The sequence below is a fragment of the Crocuta crocuta genome, unplaced genomic scaffold, assembly GCF_008692635.1.
Source record: "Crocuta crocuta isolate KB4526 unplaced genomic scaffold, BGI_CrCroc_1.0 scaffold299, whole genome shotgun sequence".
Lineage (NCBI taxonomy): Eukaryota > Metazoa > Chordata > Mammalia > Carnivora > Hyaenidae > Crocuta > Crocuta crocuta.
Window position 1 is genome coordinate 9,034,591 of NW_027532747.1, and position 17,096 is coordinate 9,051,686.

General features: G+C 56.1%; 1 protein-coding gene across 1 annotated transcript in view; it reads left to right on the forward strand.

Annotated features, from left to right (window-relative positions):
* ITPK1 (inositol-tetrakisphosphate 1-kinase) overlaps positions 1 to 17,096 on the forward strand; it is a 172,021-nt gene that overhangs the window by 93,021 nt on the left and 61,904 nt on the right. Inside the window, 1 exon segment of the mRNA XM_077780893.1 lies at positions 9,513 to 9,638. Coding sequence (XP_077637019.1) covers positions 9,513 to 9,638 — 126 coding nt within the window.

The window sequence follows — 17,096 nt, forward strand, 5'->3', positions numbered from 1 at the left end:
TGGTGCCAGAATAGACAAATTATATATATATTTATATTATTATTGTATAATATATATTATATATTCATACATATGGAATAATATATGAAAATAGTGGAGGCACTGTTGAGTGTGTCAGGGGTCTGGATTCTAGATTTTTCCATCCTGCCTGCTGCCCACACGGCATGCCACTGTCAGCCCCACAGCAGCTCCCCAGCCAAGTGGGCTGACACTGCCCCCCACCCCCAGTAGGAGCAAAGGCACCCACGGCGCAGTGATAACACCTGTGTAACATCCTCACTTTGTCACCTTTTCCACTTGACTCGAGGTGGTTTTGCACTGTTGGCGCAGAGCCCGACACGGGGCTCGAACCCACGAACGATGAGATCATGACCTGAGCCAGAATCAAGTGTAGGATGACTGAGCCACCCAGGTGCCCCTGATGTTTTCACTTTTTGATTCTTCACGCCCCAAAGTATTTCTTAAATATTCTCATGGTTTCTCCAAGTATTTCTGTTTTGTTTTGTTTTTTTTTTAATCGTTAAATCTTTGCTCCACTTAGAATTTATTTAGGTGGACGATAGGAGGTGTGCATCTCCGTGTATTTGTTTTCCAGATGGATATTGAATTACCCCAGGATCGTTTATTAATAATCTATCTTTTATCCTCTATTTTCAAATGCCACTATTTTCATACATTCACTCCCACATTTAGTTTGCTCTTTTGGAGCTGTGGGCAAGACCATGTGCCTGTGGTGACCCTCGAAGGACACAGTCCTGACTCTGGTCCCTGTGGGTGGGGGCAGCCCACGGACCGTGTCTTAGATCATGTCGCAGCCACCCCAGGCCACTGCTGTCACCTTGAGGAAAGATGTCTCTTTGGCCACTCTACTTCCTAAGGAAAGCAGAGGGCTTAGGAGCGTCTGTCCTGGAGCCACAGGGACGGGGGGTGGAGACCCATGTCCCCCACATGCTTACTGCTTACATAACCTCTGACAGCTGCTTTTGCCTCCTCTAACCTTCCTTACCACATCTGTCAGGTGGTAACAACAGCCCCTGCTTCCCAGGGACACCGTGAGGATTAGATGAAATGGGTATGTGAGGTGCTTTTAGCACAGCCTGGAGTGTCCTAAGGGTCCCGGTGGTGGTGATTATTAGGATCGAGCTGGCAGAGAGTCAAACAAGGCAGGAGAGGCTACATTTGAAGCCAGAGAAAATCCAGCCTCCAGTAAGGAGGACCAGCCTAATCACCGCCATCTGTGCACTGTGTACGGGTCCCTCACACAGGGAGCCCGTGCCTATCACCTCGTTGCTGCTGGTGATGATTTTAGGAAGGATGTCTCTTTACCCTCACTCTGCAGGTGAGGAAGCAGGCCGAGGGAGGTGAGGAACGTGCCCTTCCTAGGCTGGAAACCTTTGTGCCCCTCTGCCTGGGGTGGGGAAGGGCAGCCAAGCTTGTGGGGCCTCAGGAAGAGAATTGGCCTGCAGGGGAGCAGGATGTGTTAAGGACAGAGGACTCTGGGCCTCCTCCTGTGGCCTGGGGACAGGGGATTGAATGGGGGAACATTCCTCCCACCCCCACATCCTGACACACACATACTCTCTCTCTCCCTCTCTCCGCAGTCAGCCTTTATTAACATGGCCTTTGACTCTTCTTCTCCTGGGTCCAGATCTGCCAGCCCTTTTCATGCTATTTTCTTTCTTTTTCACCAGTCTTAGTTTGAGCTTCCCCTTCAGGACAGGACCAGGCTGGTGCCTGGCACCAAATGGGAGGGTCTGGTTTCCACTGCCCTGACTCCTGCCAGCAGCCACCGACCGCTGCGAGCCATAGCGAGCTCGAAGCAGCCCGTTGAGCTGAGCTGCACAGGGTGGAGGGACCCACTGGGCAGTTTAGCGGCCTGTCGGTGGGCTCTCTGGGGTGTGGCTCCACTCACGGCTTCTGCCCTCCGATCCTAGGGGATCGGACGTGTAATCTTCCCCCTTGTGGGGTAAATCCCTGTTGTCATACTGCATCCCAATACTGAATTATTACTTAAAAGAAAAAAACAGCAAAAGCCCAGGCTCAGCCTGATAAGCTACCTGTAAGTTATTATTTGCTTTCATTCACTTTTCTCCCCCTTCCCCTCCATACTTCTGTTTGAACAAATGGAAAAAGAGAAAAGTTAGGACTAGGGTATGCTGTGTTAACAAATGACTCCAAGCCTTAGCAGCTTATAAGCAGCTCATGCCACATGTCCCTGTGGCGGGGGGTGCGGGAGGGGCAGTGGGCTGCCCTTGTCGGGGGAAAAGCCTTCAGTCCTCTCTCCCCGAGAAAAGGCTCCGGGAGAGGCACCTGGGTGGCTCAGTCAGTTGACCGTCCGACTTTGGCTCAGGTTATGATCTCACGGTTCATGGGTTTGAGTCCCACTTCGGGCTCTGTGCTGACAGCTCAGAACCTGGAGCCTGCTTCAGATTCTGTGCTCTCTCCCTCTCTGCCCCTTCCCCACTCAGGCTCTCTCTCTCTCAAAAATAAATAAAACATTTAAAAAAAGAAAGAAAGAAAAGGCTCCGGGAGTCCAAAAGTTGTCTTTTGGAACCAATCCCGCTGAAATGACACACGACCGGCCAGGCTCCCATTTGCAGTCTGATCATGAGGCACCAGGACCGACTTTTCCTTCCGCAGACACTGCTCCCGCGTGGCGAGGCTTTAAAGGTTGGAGATGGCAGCTCTGTCCCAGATCCCCAGGTCTGTGGAGAGCGCAGAGGGATAAAACAGACTGGTGCCCCCTCGCCTTTCATCCGGGCTGTTGTGTCTGTACCTTGTTTGAGACAAAACTTTTCATCTAGTGACTTCGATCGAAAGTCACTGCTGAAAACATACCACTCTGCAGTGGTGAATTAAAGGAAAATGGGATGGAAGGAAAGCCCCAGGCCCCCAGGACACCCTTTGGTTTAGAGGTTAATTGTTTGGCTTTGGCAGGAGAGAGATGCGAGTCCCGTGCAGCTCTGTGACCCCGAGCATGTTACTTAACCTCTCTGTGGCTCAGTGTCCTCATCTGTACCTCACACAGTGAGCTCTTGTTAGCATAGTGTGTGGCCCAAAGTAAGAACTTTGTAAATGTCCGTCACCATCAACAATGACAATAAATTGTACTGTGGCAGCAAGCACTTTGAAGTCTAATGTGAGTCAGTACCAGGGACCTGGCTTTGCACAGTTCACATTCTGGCTTGTACTTGAGTCCTTCTTGATAGAAAAGTCAGGGAAATTTCCACTGGTCAGGAGTACTGTGAAGAGTGAGAATAAGGAAACGTAACAGCTGGTACTTTTGGAGTGTGCTATCGCGTAGGCAAAACACGCCTCCCGCGTTTCTCCTTAACCCTTGTCACACCTCTGCATACTCAAAACTCTTCTAATACCAGGCGTGCGGGAGTTTTGCCCCACACCAAGCAGTGCTGTAACCCCAGTTGGGTGTCCTGCAATTTAACCGGATTCTGACGCCCTCTATCTGGAGATGGTGTTGGATCCCACAGGCAAAGGGCTCAGTCCCACAAGACTGTCCTCCAATCCCTGCCCTTCAGATGCCACTCTCGAGTCCAGCTTGTCACCCGTGCTGCTGACCGGTCCGTCGGCCCTCAGTCGGAGGGTCCCAGGACCCCCTTGTCAGGTCTGATTAGTTTGCTACAGCGGCTTCTAGAACTCAGGAACAATTTACTTCCTGTTTGCCGGCTTATTACTTAAGGATGTGATGAAGGATCTACATGCACATCCAGATGGGAGAGACATGCAGGGCAAGGTGTGTGGGGAAGGACGCGGACGTCCCCTGTCGTCCCGCACCATGCCACCCTTCGTGCGTGTGTTCACCAACGCTCCCCGAGCCCCGTGCCTTTGGAGGTTTTGTGGGATATTCCTCACGCTGGCACAATCGATCATGAACTCCGTTTCCAGCCCCTCTCCTCTTGCCGGAGGACGGGAGATGGGGCTGAAAGCTCCAGACTTCTAATCACGGCTTGGTGTTTCTGGGGACCGGCTCCCACCAAGCTGGGCCTCATTAGAAGAGAAGATGGTGCCAGCACCTGGGGAGTCCCACAGGGCTGTCTCACAACCGTGCTGTCGGTGGGGAACGGTTAAGAGTCTGCGTGAGCTGCGAGCCCTCGGTGTGCTAGTCTATCTCTGTGCCTGTAGCGGGTCCCCGTCCTGGGCTGTGGCAAGAACTGTGTGATAAACCGCACGTGTAAAGTGCTTAGAACGGGGCCTGGCTCAGAACAAGCGGGCAAGAGCCGTGTCCCGGCCACAGGACAGTGGGCCTTCGTGCCGTGAAGCCCAGATTCCGGGGGTATGGTCCTGAAGCCTGTCTGACTCCCCCGCGGGCTCCACTCGCAGCCTGTCCACCATTCCGAGAGGCGTGGATTGTTCCCGGCAGCCCGGGCTTCTACGTCTTGCGTCCGGAGAGGATGAGCAGCCCCAGCGTGGGGTGGGAGCCAGTGTTCCTCGGGCTTCCGGCCTCCCTGATGAGCCCCAGAGGTGGTTTTACATTCTTTTCCTATGTGCCTGCTTATCGAGCCTGTCGGGGAAGCACGTGTGGAAGTTTAGGTGAGAAGGAAGAGCCGGAATCCTCTGCCTTGGTCTCATCTTGGGGGACCCTTCTCCTCTCCTCACCCTGTGCACACACTCGCCTTGGGGACTGTATTAGGGGAGACAAAGTGTTCCAGCCCACAACTTCCAAATTTTTCCATAACACACGCAAGATTTGTTAGGTGTTCACCCTATAGCACATCTGTGGCCGTGGGAGGTGCCTGGTCCCCTAGGATCCCGTTTCCAGCCTGCAGCTGCAGCACGAGGGAGGGGTGGTCATGGGCCACCCCTGCCACGGTGGCATTCAGGGGCCAGTGCCATAGGACAAGCTCCTTCTGCAGAGGGTAGCCTGCGGCACCTGACACATTTGGAGTTGACCAGTGTCAGGAGGCCTACATTGCCCCTCCCTTCCCACAACCATCTCCAGAGGCCCCATTTTGCCCTCCCCCTCCTCCAGGAGGCCATTTGTGACCCCCCCCCAAGCAGGAGAAAGTCACCCTGCTTCACGGGATGCCCCTTCCCGTAGGCGTGCATCGTTCCCTTTGCTCTTCTGAACTTCCAGTTGCGCTCAGCACTCATTAGCAAGCTCTTCCCTCAGGCCAGTGTTCTGGGTCCTGGGGATGCCAGGCCAGCCCTGGTGTGTGGAGATCTCAGGACCTGGAGGGCAAGTCAGGGTTAGAGGGGTGACTTTATACTCAGAAGAAAGGTAGCAGTCCCATAAGGATACGCAGGGCATCCCTGGGTGACACCAGGGAGCCATTAAATCTTCCTGTTTGGCGTGGAGCGAGTGGAGAAGTCCGGAAAGGGATTGAACTTTGGAGCTGGGACTTGTCACCGTGGGGACCAGGGGACGTGGGGCTGGGGGACATTCTGGGCAGAGGGGTGGCTCACACAGGAGCTCGTCTACCACACAGGGCCTGGAGCGGCATGTAGCTGTGTTGCTTGGGCCAGCTTCCGGAGTGAGCTGGGACACTCGTGTCACTGACCGAGAGCCTGGAGAAGGGAGCACAGGGACTCTGTGTGCCTGCCACCCCGGTGGTGCCCAGAGAACGCTTGTCAAATGAATGAGTGAGCAAGCGGAGGTGGGAAGTTATCAAAGCACCCGGAGAGGTATTAACACTGCTTCTGCTGTGCGTCTGCCCGGCTCCCCATCTGTGAATGGGATGTTCTAATCCACCAAAATAACCCAGTAAGTTAACATCCTCAGGTTGTGGAGACTGAGGCACAGAGCAGTTAAATCGCCTGCCCCGCCCAGGAGCACCTGAGCTGTGATGGGGTTTCCAGGCGTCTGCCATGTCCCTCTTCCTCCCAGACCAGGTGGTGGGAGCCGCAGGGATGGTCAGAGTCTGGCTCACATTGGACACTAGGCTGGGCCTGGTTGGTTGCTTGTTTCGGGAGTCAGAGGTAACTTTCCAGTGGGGTTTGCAGGCCTTTGTCCCAACTCCTCCCAGCACCACCCCCGCCTCCAGTCAGCCTCCTGCCTTCGTCGCTGAGGGAAACAGTGGGCCCTTGTTTCTCCAAGTCCGGAGCTCCGAGCTGTGTGCGGAACAGCGTCCAGCATTGGCCTCACAGGATGGCGTGACTTGGAAGTGTGGCACCCACAGACCTCCTCCGGCCACAGCGGGCAGCCCTTTCATTGACACATCCTTGTTCCTGGCCAAGGGACAGATCGGACCCCTTCCGCAGAAGAGAACAAATTCCTGGGAAAGTTCCCTTCTCTGGAGGCGGAGTGTGGTCAGAAAAACAAGATGACAGTTGACGTGAGCTCCCTTCTGCCCGAGCCCCCTCCCCACCCCATCTGAGACATGAAACCTGGCCCATCAGGGTCCCTTCCTCGGCAGTGTCCTGGGTTCTTGGGAGCCAGCCACTCCCCCACCGTGACCCTGCCTGAGCGCCCCTCCTGTGGGGCACCCCCAGAGGGCCCACCTTCTCCTTCCCAGCCAGCAGGGAGAGACCAAAGTCCCCTTGAGGTATCTGCAGGCGGATAGACTCCTCAGGGTGATCATGGCTTATCAGACTATGAGAGGAGAAGCCGTGCTGTGGAACCTTCTGGAGCCAGAGACCGCTCCGCTCAGGCCTCAGCAAAGATGCTGCAGTGAGAGACAGCTGAGCCAGGACCAGACCAGACCTGATGTGTGTCCCAAGTTCTTGTGAAATGGTTTTATTGGCATAAAAATGCTTGAAAAATACACAAAGGAAGGTGGCCGGCTTCCAGAACTCAACTGTTTACCTTCGGTGGAGCGGCCGGGAACGCGGAGAGCTTATTTTCCCAACAGCCATGGCTGTCAGGTCTACAGGCTGCAGGCTGATGCCAGGCAGGAACGGGCCAGGGGCGTCTCCTTTGTCCACCTCCTCCCCCACAACCACGGGGACACGTTTGTGTCCCCTCATGCTGCACAGGAGACCTGGATGCTTCTCTTTGGAGGAGTGCATGCTGCTGCAGACGGACCTTCCAGCAGGTCCCAGCATCTCCCGTGCGACCCAGTTCTCTTCTGTTTCCAGCTGCCTTGGCCTGAAAATATTGGCCTCCTGCTTGTGGTACCTGTCACGGAGGAGCCACGGGTCACAAACATGGGCTGAGGTCTGTGGCATCTTGTGGGAATTTGCTGTTCTTTGCCCAGGTCACCACTTCCCACCGGCTTTGGTCCCTCCTTCCAATTCCGTTTCTTGTTTTGTTTTGTTTTCCTGGGAAATGGGGTTGGATGGGAACGTAATACCGAATCCACAGACAGAACCAAAGGGCCCTTGCAGGTTCCTGTGTTTGTCGAAGGGGAGACTGAGGCCCGGGGGGCCGATGGGCTGGTGCACAGGCCCAGGGCGCCGGGCAGCGGGGCTGCAGGCTGAGCGCACAGGGCCTGCCGTTCTGCCTCCATCCGGGCCCCAGCTGGGCGCTGCCCAACCACGGGGCCTCACCTGGTCGCTTGGTGGGTGCCTGGGGCTCTTGGTGTCCTGGTCTGTGATGGTGACAGCGTCACCCTTAGCTCTGGGGTTTGCTGTGAGGACAGCATGTACTGCTTCCCTGTCCCACCCAGGAGCCCTAGAAGGGATGGTCGGCTTCCCAGCTAGTCTGACCTCTGTTCTGTTCTGGATACAAGCCAGTCACTGTGCGGCGGGAGGTCTTCAGTATTGTGAGGTTCGAGGGACTTTAAAAAAATGTCCATTTGTTTTTGAGAGAGAGAGAAAGAGAAGAGAGAGGGAGTGCAGGGGAGGGACAGAGAGGGAGGGAGAGAGAGAGAGGAATCCAAGCAGGCTCCGTGCTGTCAGCACAGCTCCTGGTGCGGGGCGGCTCGATCTCACCAGCCGTAGGATCATGACTTGAGCCGAAATCAAGAGTCAGACACTTAATCAACTAAGTCACCTAGGCGCCCTGGGATTTTTTCTTTTTTTAATAGGGGGAACCCCTTAACATCTTTTCTGGCAGATACTAAAAACAATAACAACCACAACAATAACTAGGAGTTACGGGTAACATGAGGAAAGAGCTGGTACTTTCTCAAGGTTTAATTAGATAAGAGTTTAAGAGAGGGTGACAGGTGTGGGCTGGGTCACAGCAGCCAGCAGGATGTGGTGGGGCACCCCGAGTGGCAGGCTGTCACTACCCCAGGCCGGAGGGGATACGGGGAGGGAAGGTGGTGTACGGGGGCCCCGTGGAGCGGTGTCTGCTCAACAGGGATGGTGGCTGCTGACAGAACTATGGCGAGGCTGTGAGGACAGCGGGACAGACAGCCAGACTTTCCTCTCTCCCATCTTCTCATGTGCCTCCAGTGGGCCACGCGGCCAGAGGACAGGGCAGCCAGGTGGTTGTGGCGCTAGAGGACCACCTCCCGAGGTCCGGGTGGGTCAGGGATGGGGGTGGGGGCACTGAATGACACACCCTGCTTTGCCTGTGCACGTGAGCGCCACCACTTCTCACTGGCAGATCCTAGGGAGGTTTCAAAAGTCCGTATTCCCCACTCTCTTCATTTGTAAAGTCAATTCTTATCCTCATGGTTGGAACATGAAAACGTATTTTTATCACGATGCCTGCCTAGAGTGAACATCTGTAGCTGTCATTGTGATTTCTTTACTAGCAACTTGGAAACAGTCAGCCTTGACTTCTGGAGGGAGCCCCACTTGTGTGGGGATGAGTGTAGGGTCGGGGCTGGTGGCTTTCTCTGGCCTCTGCTGAGGCCGTCCAGGGGGTCAGCCAGGTGCCAGGCTGGCGCCGCTGCCTCCGAGGGGCCGGCCTTGCAGGTGGTGGTGGCCGTGTGCCGGCCGGCAGACATCTGGCGGGTCAGGAAGCGTGGTGTCCGGCCGCCCCGGCTGTTGGCAGGTGCTCCTGTCTTGGGGTCAGGTGATGCCGACTGTCAGCCGGGCGGCTCTGGCTCCCTGGGGATGTGATCTTCCTAACCCCGAGTTCTTGAAAAAATAAACACAGCCCCCTGTGGAGCGGGGCCAGCCGTGCCTCCCGGGGTCCCTCACTGTGTCCGTGATGAGCCCTGATTTCCATGTGACGTGCAAGCTGCCGGTCCGTGAAAGCAGCACCCCTTTGGTTCATGAAGATCACAGCTTCGCTGAGAATGTGTAGTTTCGTGGGAAGAGTATCTCCTTAGATCTCAGTTTAGACCGGGCTGTGTGACTTGAGAGCCCTCGTCTCCTCCCTACCTGAAAAGTCCAGGTCATTGAGCAGACGAGACGCGTTCAGGATACATTTTCTCTGTCCAGCGATTTCGTAGCGACCCTTGCTTGACCGGTGGCTGCCTCGATTCCGTGTGTGTGTCTTCTGTATGCGGGGTAGCAGGGCGCTCGGGGCCACAGACACAGACGCGGGGCCTGCCCCGGAGCTCCGGGACCTCAGCGGGTGTGCGCCCTCTGTCCCGTCCGTGTTCCCCAAGAGTGTTTCCCCGGCGCGGAGGGCTGGGCGGAGGGGTGGGGACTACAGCGGGGGCAGCGGGCTCTGGCGCTGAACTTGTTCTTCTCCTTGTCCTCCCCGCTCCCCTCAGCTGAACCTCAGCCGGCCGATCGAGGAGCAGGGCCCCCTGGACGTCATCATCCACAAGCTGACCGACGTCATCCTCGAAGCCGACCAGAACGACAGCCAGTCCCTGGAGCTGGTCCACAGGTTCCAGGTGGGCAAGGAGGGAGGGCCGAGAAGGGCTCCGCACATCCCGACCGCCGCAGCGGCCGTCCTGCCGAGCAGTGCGTGGTGGCGGCTCTCCTGCTGCCAGGACACGGGCCTGGGGTCACGTGCGTCCCTGCCAGGGCCTTGGTCCCCGTGGGTGTGAAATGGGGTCCAGCCCAGGGCATGGTCGGCACCCCCTCTGCTCTCTACCTGTGTAGACCAGAGCACTGCAGAGTCCGGATGTGGACCCCACACCCTCAGCACATAGTCACGGTCAGTGGTTCTCAGTTGGCGTAAGGGGTGGGACCCTCTTTGAGAAAGGGACCCTTAGGGGCCTTTGAAGTAGAACAGCCTTGGGGCCCCTGGGGGGCTCGGCCAGTTAAGCGTCCGGTTCTTGGCTTCAGCTTAGGTCATGATCTCACAGTTTGTGAGATTGAGCCCTGCATCAGGCTCTGTGCTGCCAGCACGGAGCCTGTTGGGGATTCTCTCTCTCTCCCCGCCTGTCTCTCTCTCTCTCAAAACAAGTAAATAAACTTGAAGAAACAGGCTTACTGGCCCTGAGTTCTGCCTTGATGGGGATCCCCCTTGCTGTGCCAACTGCTTCGACCCCTGCATGCCGTCTGAGCACGGACTGGATGCTCTTGGCCAGCTCCTCCCCCCGGCCCCATTTCCTCCCACAGCCTTGACCCTGCGGTGACCCACCCGCCAGCTTGGGAGGTGCTGCCTTTGCCCCCACTGCCTTGCTCTGGGTTTTTCTCTGTTGTGGACAAGACATTGATTCATTGCTCTGGAAAGCAGCTCGAGGGGCACGAAAAACAAAGTCATACTATCAGTGAAAATGCAGCCAGAACTGAGGGCCTCCATGATGGGAGGGGGCGCTTGGGCGAGCTCTTGTCAGCGTGTGATGATTGGAGATTTGACGTCCTGTCTTTCTCTATCAGGACAAAGGGGACTCTCCTTAGCCTCCTCGCCACGCAGTAGCCCTGCTGCCGACACCATTTTCTTTCCCCCATGTTGCCTCCCTGTGGCCCTCACCCCCTCCTCGGCCAGCTCAGGCCACTTCTGTGCAGGCAGCCCAGAAGCAGGTGTGACCTGCTTGTAGCCCTGCTGGTACCATGCCAGGCGTGGGGGGCGGGGGCGGGGGCTGTCCCCAGGTCGTGCCCTCCAGGGCCTTTGCTTTGCCCACCACCCAAAGTCCCTCCCGATGTCACAGGGCAGGAGGCTGTGGGAAAGGCGCATTTAGGCTCCTCTGTGACCTCCTGAGTCTTTGTGTTCTTATCTGTAATATGGTATTTGGATCAGGAAAACCTCGTATGCTGTTGGCGGGAGTACCGCTCCAGCCGACCAGGTGCTTAGTAGAAGTTCACGGCCGTTTTGATCACGTGACCTCATGGAGCCTTTGTTTCCTCTTCTGTAAAATGGGGAGGATGCTAGCTCCTGCTCCTTAGGATGGACTGGTCGCTGTGAGAAGTAAAGGTCCGTGTGTATAAGGGAGCTGCTCCGGCCGCTCGCACTCGAGTATGGCCACCGCTGTGACTCAGGTTCCTGCTGTCCTCCTAGATGAAGGGCTGTAGCCCCCAGCTGCCCCAGTGCCCTGGGAGTTAAGGAAGACCCATCCCGTGGGGGGACTGCCATCCCTACTTCCCGTAAAAACACGCACAGCCCACAGCCCAGGCCAGGAGTGGCCGAACAGCGAAGGAGAACTGGGATGCCCATGTTATGTTCTGGGTAGAAGAGAAAGTTATGGAGAGAACATGTCAGGGAATGTGGGGACGTGTGGCTTCAGAGTTTCAGCCACCGGGGGCATTTCCCAGGGAAATCTTGACTGGGTCCCCTGGAGCCTGTCCCAACCAGGGCACACACTCTCGGCCTGCCCTCAGGTGACTGCGGTGACCTCAGTATGACCTTCCAGCCTTGGTATTTTGGGGATAAATTTTCACTGTGCTCTGTGCTTGAGCATGAAGCCGGATATCTGATAAGGCCAGCACGTTTCCTCCTTTGTGAAGAGAACAATCCTTTAGGGAAAAGGGTGACAGGCTGAGCTTTCCAGAGGCCCCAGAGAGGGGACAGGCGGGGGCTGGTGAAGAGAAGGACCCAGGGACGCAGGTGAGGGCTAGGGGAGAGGCCCGCTCGGCTACACTCCGGCCTCCCTCCTGCCACCAAGTCACTGTCCAGCACTGACCTGGTCACCCGCTTCTGCTGTAGGATTCAGAGCCACGCCAGACAAACTGGCACTTGACCTTGGTCACGTCCCTTGTTTTCAGATTCTTGTTTTAATACATATGCTGGACTTCAGCGAGGAGACGTTGGCTTGGGTGGGTGAGGACCACAGGGTCGGTGGTGGGGAAGCAGGGTCTGGGGCTTGGCTTCACAAAGCTGGCCTTTCCGCAGTTTGTTGTGAATAAGGAACCAGAGTAAGATGGTTTGTCCCCAGAAGGGGCTTATCTTGAGGCGCCTTCTCCAGGTGGGATACTCAGGTCCCAGGCAAAGTGAGTCAAGGAAGAGGAGGCTCAGAGGTGTTCCTGACCAGCCCTAAAGCATCCTGCTCCCGGGGTGCTGCCGTGAGGGCCTCTAGCTTGGGCTAGAAAGGACTTCTCAGAGCCGAGAGGTTATGCTTTTTTCCTGGCTGCCTTTGAGGACAGGTTGGAGGGTGTGGGCCTGGGGTTCACTGCGGATCAGGAAAGCTGGTTGCCATAGAAACCACTCCCCCAGTCTTTTTTATTTATTTTATTTTTTTTAAATATTGGCCCCGAGAGAGCTTTGCTTGGAGAATTATCAGGATGATTCAGTTGTTTTTCTGCACCAGGGTTCACATGGAGCCGGCAGCCTGGTGCTGTTGTGGCTCGGCCCCGAGAGCCATCGATCAGTGCACAGACCTGGGGGTCCCTGCCCATGTGGGTGAGCAGGGCTGTGGTGTGGGAGGGCCCCTGCCTCTCAAGCTGTTTTCTCAGGGAAGGAAGGAGAACCTTTTTCTCACTGTGGTGCCCAGGGCAACCTGGCGAGGGTGGAGGGGGGCAGGGGGCAGACCTTCTGCCGCCTCTTCCAGTCCCAGAGTTGCCCAGAGGGGTTACAGTGATTGTGTTCTATGGGGCATGCAGAGCTTTCTAGGAGGATCGTCCCGGGGCTCTCCCTGAACGAGCTTGGAGAGCTTGGAAGAACGAGGTTTGAGTTTGAACTGACACCTCTTCTCCTCCTGACTCGATTGGCTGGGAGACGGTGAAGCATTCCACAGGTAGTCCTGGGACCCCTCGTCTGAATACCGGAGCTGTGCTGTGCGCAACATGGTTCGCTGCACACCTTCCACGTGAGGCCAAACCCCGAGGCGAGGCCGAGGGGACACCCCGGAGCTGCCCTCACAGCTGCCAGAGTGATGATCACGTTCTGGCGTCTAGCTGTGTATCTTCTTTTTGCAGCTGTAACAGGGACTTCAGTTTTCAAAGGGCCAACGAGGCCCGTGTGACCTGGCCTTTGGCTCTCTCCACATCTTCATCTTGTCCCACCTGTCCCTTGAGCCCTGAGGTCTTACCCACCTCAGTGCCGTTGCACAAGCTGTTCTCGTGCTTGGAATTCCTTCTTCATGCCCAGCTGTCAGCTCAGGTGCCCCTTCCTCAGGGACACCTCCCTGATTATCTCACTAATGACATACCTGCCATCCTAGGCCCTCACAGTTTTATGCTTTTCCTTCCCTCGCTTTGGAAGTGCAGAATGCTTTATCAGTCCTTACTATCAGTCTCTCTCTCTCTCTGGGAATCATTATAAGCTGCACAGGGGCAGGGATTGCATCTGCTCCAAACTCACCGGGTATCCTCATTGCCTCCCATGGTGCCTGCTACGTAGGAATTGCGCCCACGTGTTTGTGAAGTGAAAGAGCATTGCCAGTGTGGGCGTTGTGCAGGGCGTCCTGGTGGGTCAGAGAAAAGAGCAGCTGCCTCCAGGGGGCACTTGGGAGCGGGACCCGGGGAGGGCTTATGAGGCAGATCGAGCTGCCTGTAGGGAGCCAGTGGGGATGCTCGGGGTGTGAGGAACCTCAGGAGGAACAGGCTGGGGAGACGGGGCTTTTTGCTGCCAGGCTGGGGAGCTTGGACTTTACCCAGCAGGCCAGGGGTCAGGGCGAGAAGATCAGATTTCACCGGAATGAGAGAGGACCCACTTAGGAGGGGGACGTGGCCAAGGCAAGATGAGCTCTGAGCAGTGAGGACACCGCAGTCATTGGGGCCTGGCAGTCTCTGCAGGGAAGAGGGAGCTCGTGCCCTAGAGCTCAGCAGTGCTCCCGTCTGTGATCCTGGGCGCCCCTGTGACAGGCCTATAAGAGACAGCGCCCTACTCCCCTCTCATGTCCCCAGGCAGTCCTTTGATTGTGTGAAATGGATCTGGGAAGGGAGGAGGCACGCTTTGCACATTGGTTTTTTTCAACCATTGTTTTGCCTGAAAGGAAACCGCTTTTTGAATCAACCCTCAGTAGCCGGGCTCCCCACCCCCCACCCCTTATCTTGAAAAACCTGTTTATTGAGATATAATTCACACGCCATTCCATTCACTCATTTAAAGTGGACAATCGATGGGTTTTAGTGTATTCATAGATCTGTGCAGTCCATTTTAGGACATTTTCGTCACCGTGACGAGAAACCCCAAACCTTTACCACCTCCCGGCCCGGCCCTAAGTAGTCACTACTTTCTGTCTCTGTAGATTTCCCTCTTCTGGACTCTCATAGGAACGGAATCATACAACACTTGACCACTTGGGACTTCCTTCTTTCATTCAGCGTAACGTTTTCCAGGTTCATCTCTGTTGTAGTGCAAAACGGTGCTCCCTCCCTTTTGATGGCTGAGTAACCTTCCACTTGGATACACCACTGTGTATCCAGGCATCCGGTGACAGGTTTCCATCTCCTGGCGGTTAAGAATACCACTGCCCTGAGCTTTTACGTGCACGTTCTCGTTCCTTCTGGTAATACACACCCAGGAGGGGGACTGCTGGGCCGTGTGGCAACTGTTCACTCGGTTCAGGAGCCGCCAGACCGTTCTTCCTAGAGCTGCGCTGCCTTACGTTCCCACCAGCTGTGCGGAGGGGTTTTGCCTTCTCCGCATCCTCACCAGCACTTATCCACTCTGATTTGAGCTCTCCTAGCGGGGCTGAAGTGGGATCTTGTGCTTTTGATTTCAAGTTCCCTGATGGTGGCTGATGCTGGCAGGTATCTTTCCGTGTGCTCATTAGTCATTTGTAGCCCTTCCCGTAGCCCTCCTTAGACTTCCTGCTTAGATGTCTGGAGCCCACAGATTTGCCTTTTTCTTCCTCTGGCCTGTCATGCCCCTAGAGCAGAATGGTTTGGGACATCGATATCGGAGCCTGTTGCCTGGCTTCAAAGCTCTCCCCACCACTTCCTGCTGGTTGGCCTTGGGAATGTCTTTGAACTTCCCCTGTGCTTCAGTTCCCTTATCTGTAAAACAGGGGCAGTCCTAGTACCTACCTCCCAGGGCTGCGGGAGGACCGAGTGTGTTGACCGTGGCAAGTGCTTAGAGCACGGACCACGTGGGCTTGACGGTCCCAGAGGCCGGGCATGGCCTCTGCTGGGTCCATGGGGCTTGCCCCTGCCTACCAGTCTGGCTGTGGAGTCCGGTGCCCCCAGACATCGAGGGGGTGGCTTCCAAGGCCCTTCCTGCCCCATTCTGTCCAGACAGGCTCAGCCGCGCTCCAGTAACAGGAGGGTCCTCCAACTCAGCCCAGGCGTATTCCTCCCCCCGTGGCCCATGTCATCAGAGGGCAGGCTGAGCTCCGCACGCCTGAGATCTGGGGCGACGGAGTGGCAGCAGACCGGTCCTCACGGCAGAAGGGAGAGAAGTCCATGAAGCGCACCCTGGCTCATGGTTTCTGCCCCAAGCACCATGTGCCGTGGACTCTGAAGTTCCAGTGGCCTCACTGATTCTTGTGGCCATGACTGCCACAGGGAGTCAGGCACGTATGATGTGCTTGCAGGCCAGGGGGCTGGATGTGGAGACAATTAACACAGCAGCCCTGCCGTGCTCTTTCCTTCTGAGAATTAAAGATGACAGTTGCTGTGAGGGTTGAAGAGTTGATAGGCACAGGGCCCTTAGAACGGCGCCTGCTCCGAGCTCGTGCACATGTGTGCACACGTCCCCACTCCTCCTTACCATTAGTGCCTGGGGTGTGACAACATGTAGCACTGGGTGACCCTTCAGTCGTGCCAGCCTGTTGTTACTATTACTACTACTACTACTACTACTACTACTACCCCCTCTACCACCACCACCATATGGACAGTAGCACTCCTCATCACGGCTGACCTAGCAGCTCTAGGTCGTGATTATAGTCAGCGAGGCAGCAATTATTGAAAATGGCCCCAGATTGGAGGTGTCCTCTGTGAAACGTGTACTGACTTAAAAAAATTTTTTTTTAATGTTTTATTTATTTTTGAGAGAGAGAGAGAGAGACAGCGTGAGCAGGAGAGAGACAGGAAGAGAGGGAGACACAGAATCCGAAGCAGGCTCTGGGCTCTGAGCTGTCAGCACGGAGCCCGACGCGGGGCTCGAACCCGTTCATGGGTGAGATCATGACCTGAGCCGAAGCGGGACGCTTAACCGACTGAGCCACCCAGGTGCCCCATAAACGTGCACTGAGTTTAAAGGCAGGGCCGGGTGGTGGTCAGGGAATATTGGTCCTGTGCCCGGCTCTGCTCTCACCGGTTGCCCCACCTGCCGTCCCGGGAATGTGCTGGGATGACAGCGTAGGACAGGGACATCGTGAGCAGTGGTGGACGCCTCCAAGACCAGAGGCGTCCTCTGCCCTGCCCCCGCCTCCTAGGGCTCAGAGATGATTTCACAGCTGCGTTGGATCAGACCCTTTCAACCTCGGGTGTTCACTGGGTGGCCGCCAGCATGGGGCTCTGTGCTGCGTGCCGGAGGGACGGCGTGGAAGCAGAAGAGCCCAGATTTTGTTCTCCAGGCCTTCTCACCGGATGAGGGAGATGATATCTAAACCTAACATAAATAAAGTGGGTTTCTGTCAGTTTGGAAGCAGCGCTTAGTGGCCCGTGGGCCTCCTGGCTGGTGCTGTCAGAATCGGAACCCTGGGCGCCAGAGAAGGATTCGGATTCGGGCATTCACAGTGGAGCCCTGTGAGAAGCCACTGCTTCCTGAGCGTGTCCCCACTGGCCTTCTGTGCTTGGAAACTCTACCTCTCTTATCTCGCTTTGTGCTTATGTCAGTGCCCGGGAATGTGGAATTACTCCCCCATTTTTCAGGTAAGGAAACAGGCCCGAGGAAGTTAAGGCTCTCGCCTGGGGTTGCTTTGTCCAAATGCGACAGACCCAGGATCATAGCTCGTACTCTTTCAAATATGCCTCAAAACAGCTTTGGCAGGCAGCTGACGGGCCCCTGGAGGGTGTGAGGGCCAGTGATTCAGGGTCACCTGAGGGAAGAGGTCACCGTCTGGGATTGCCTCTGACCA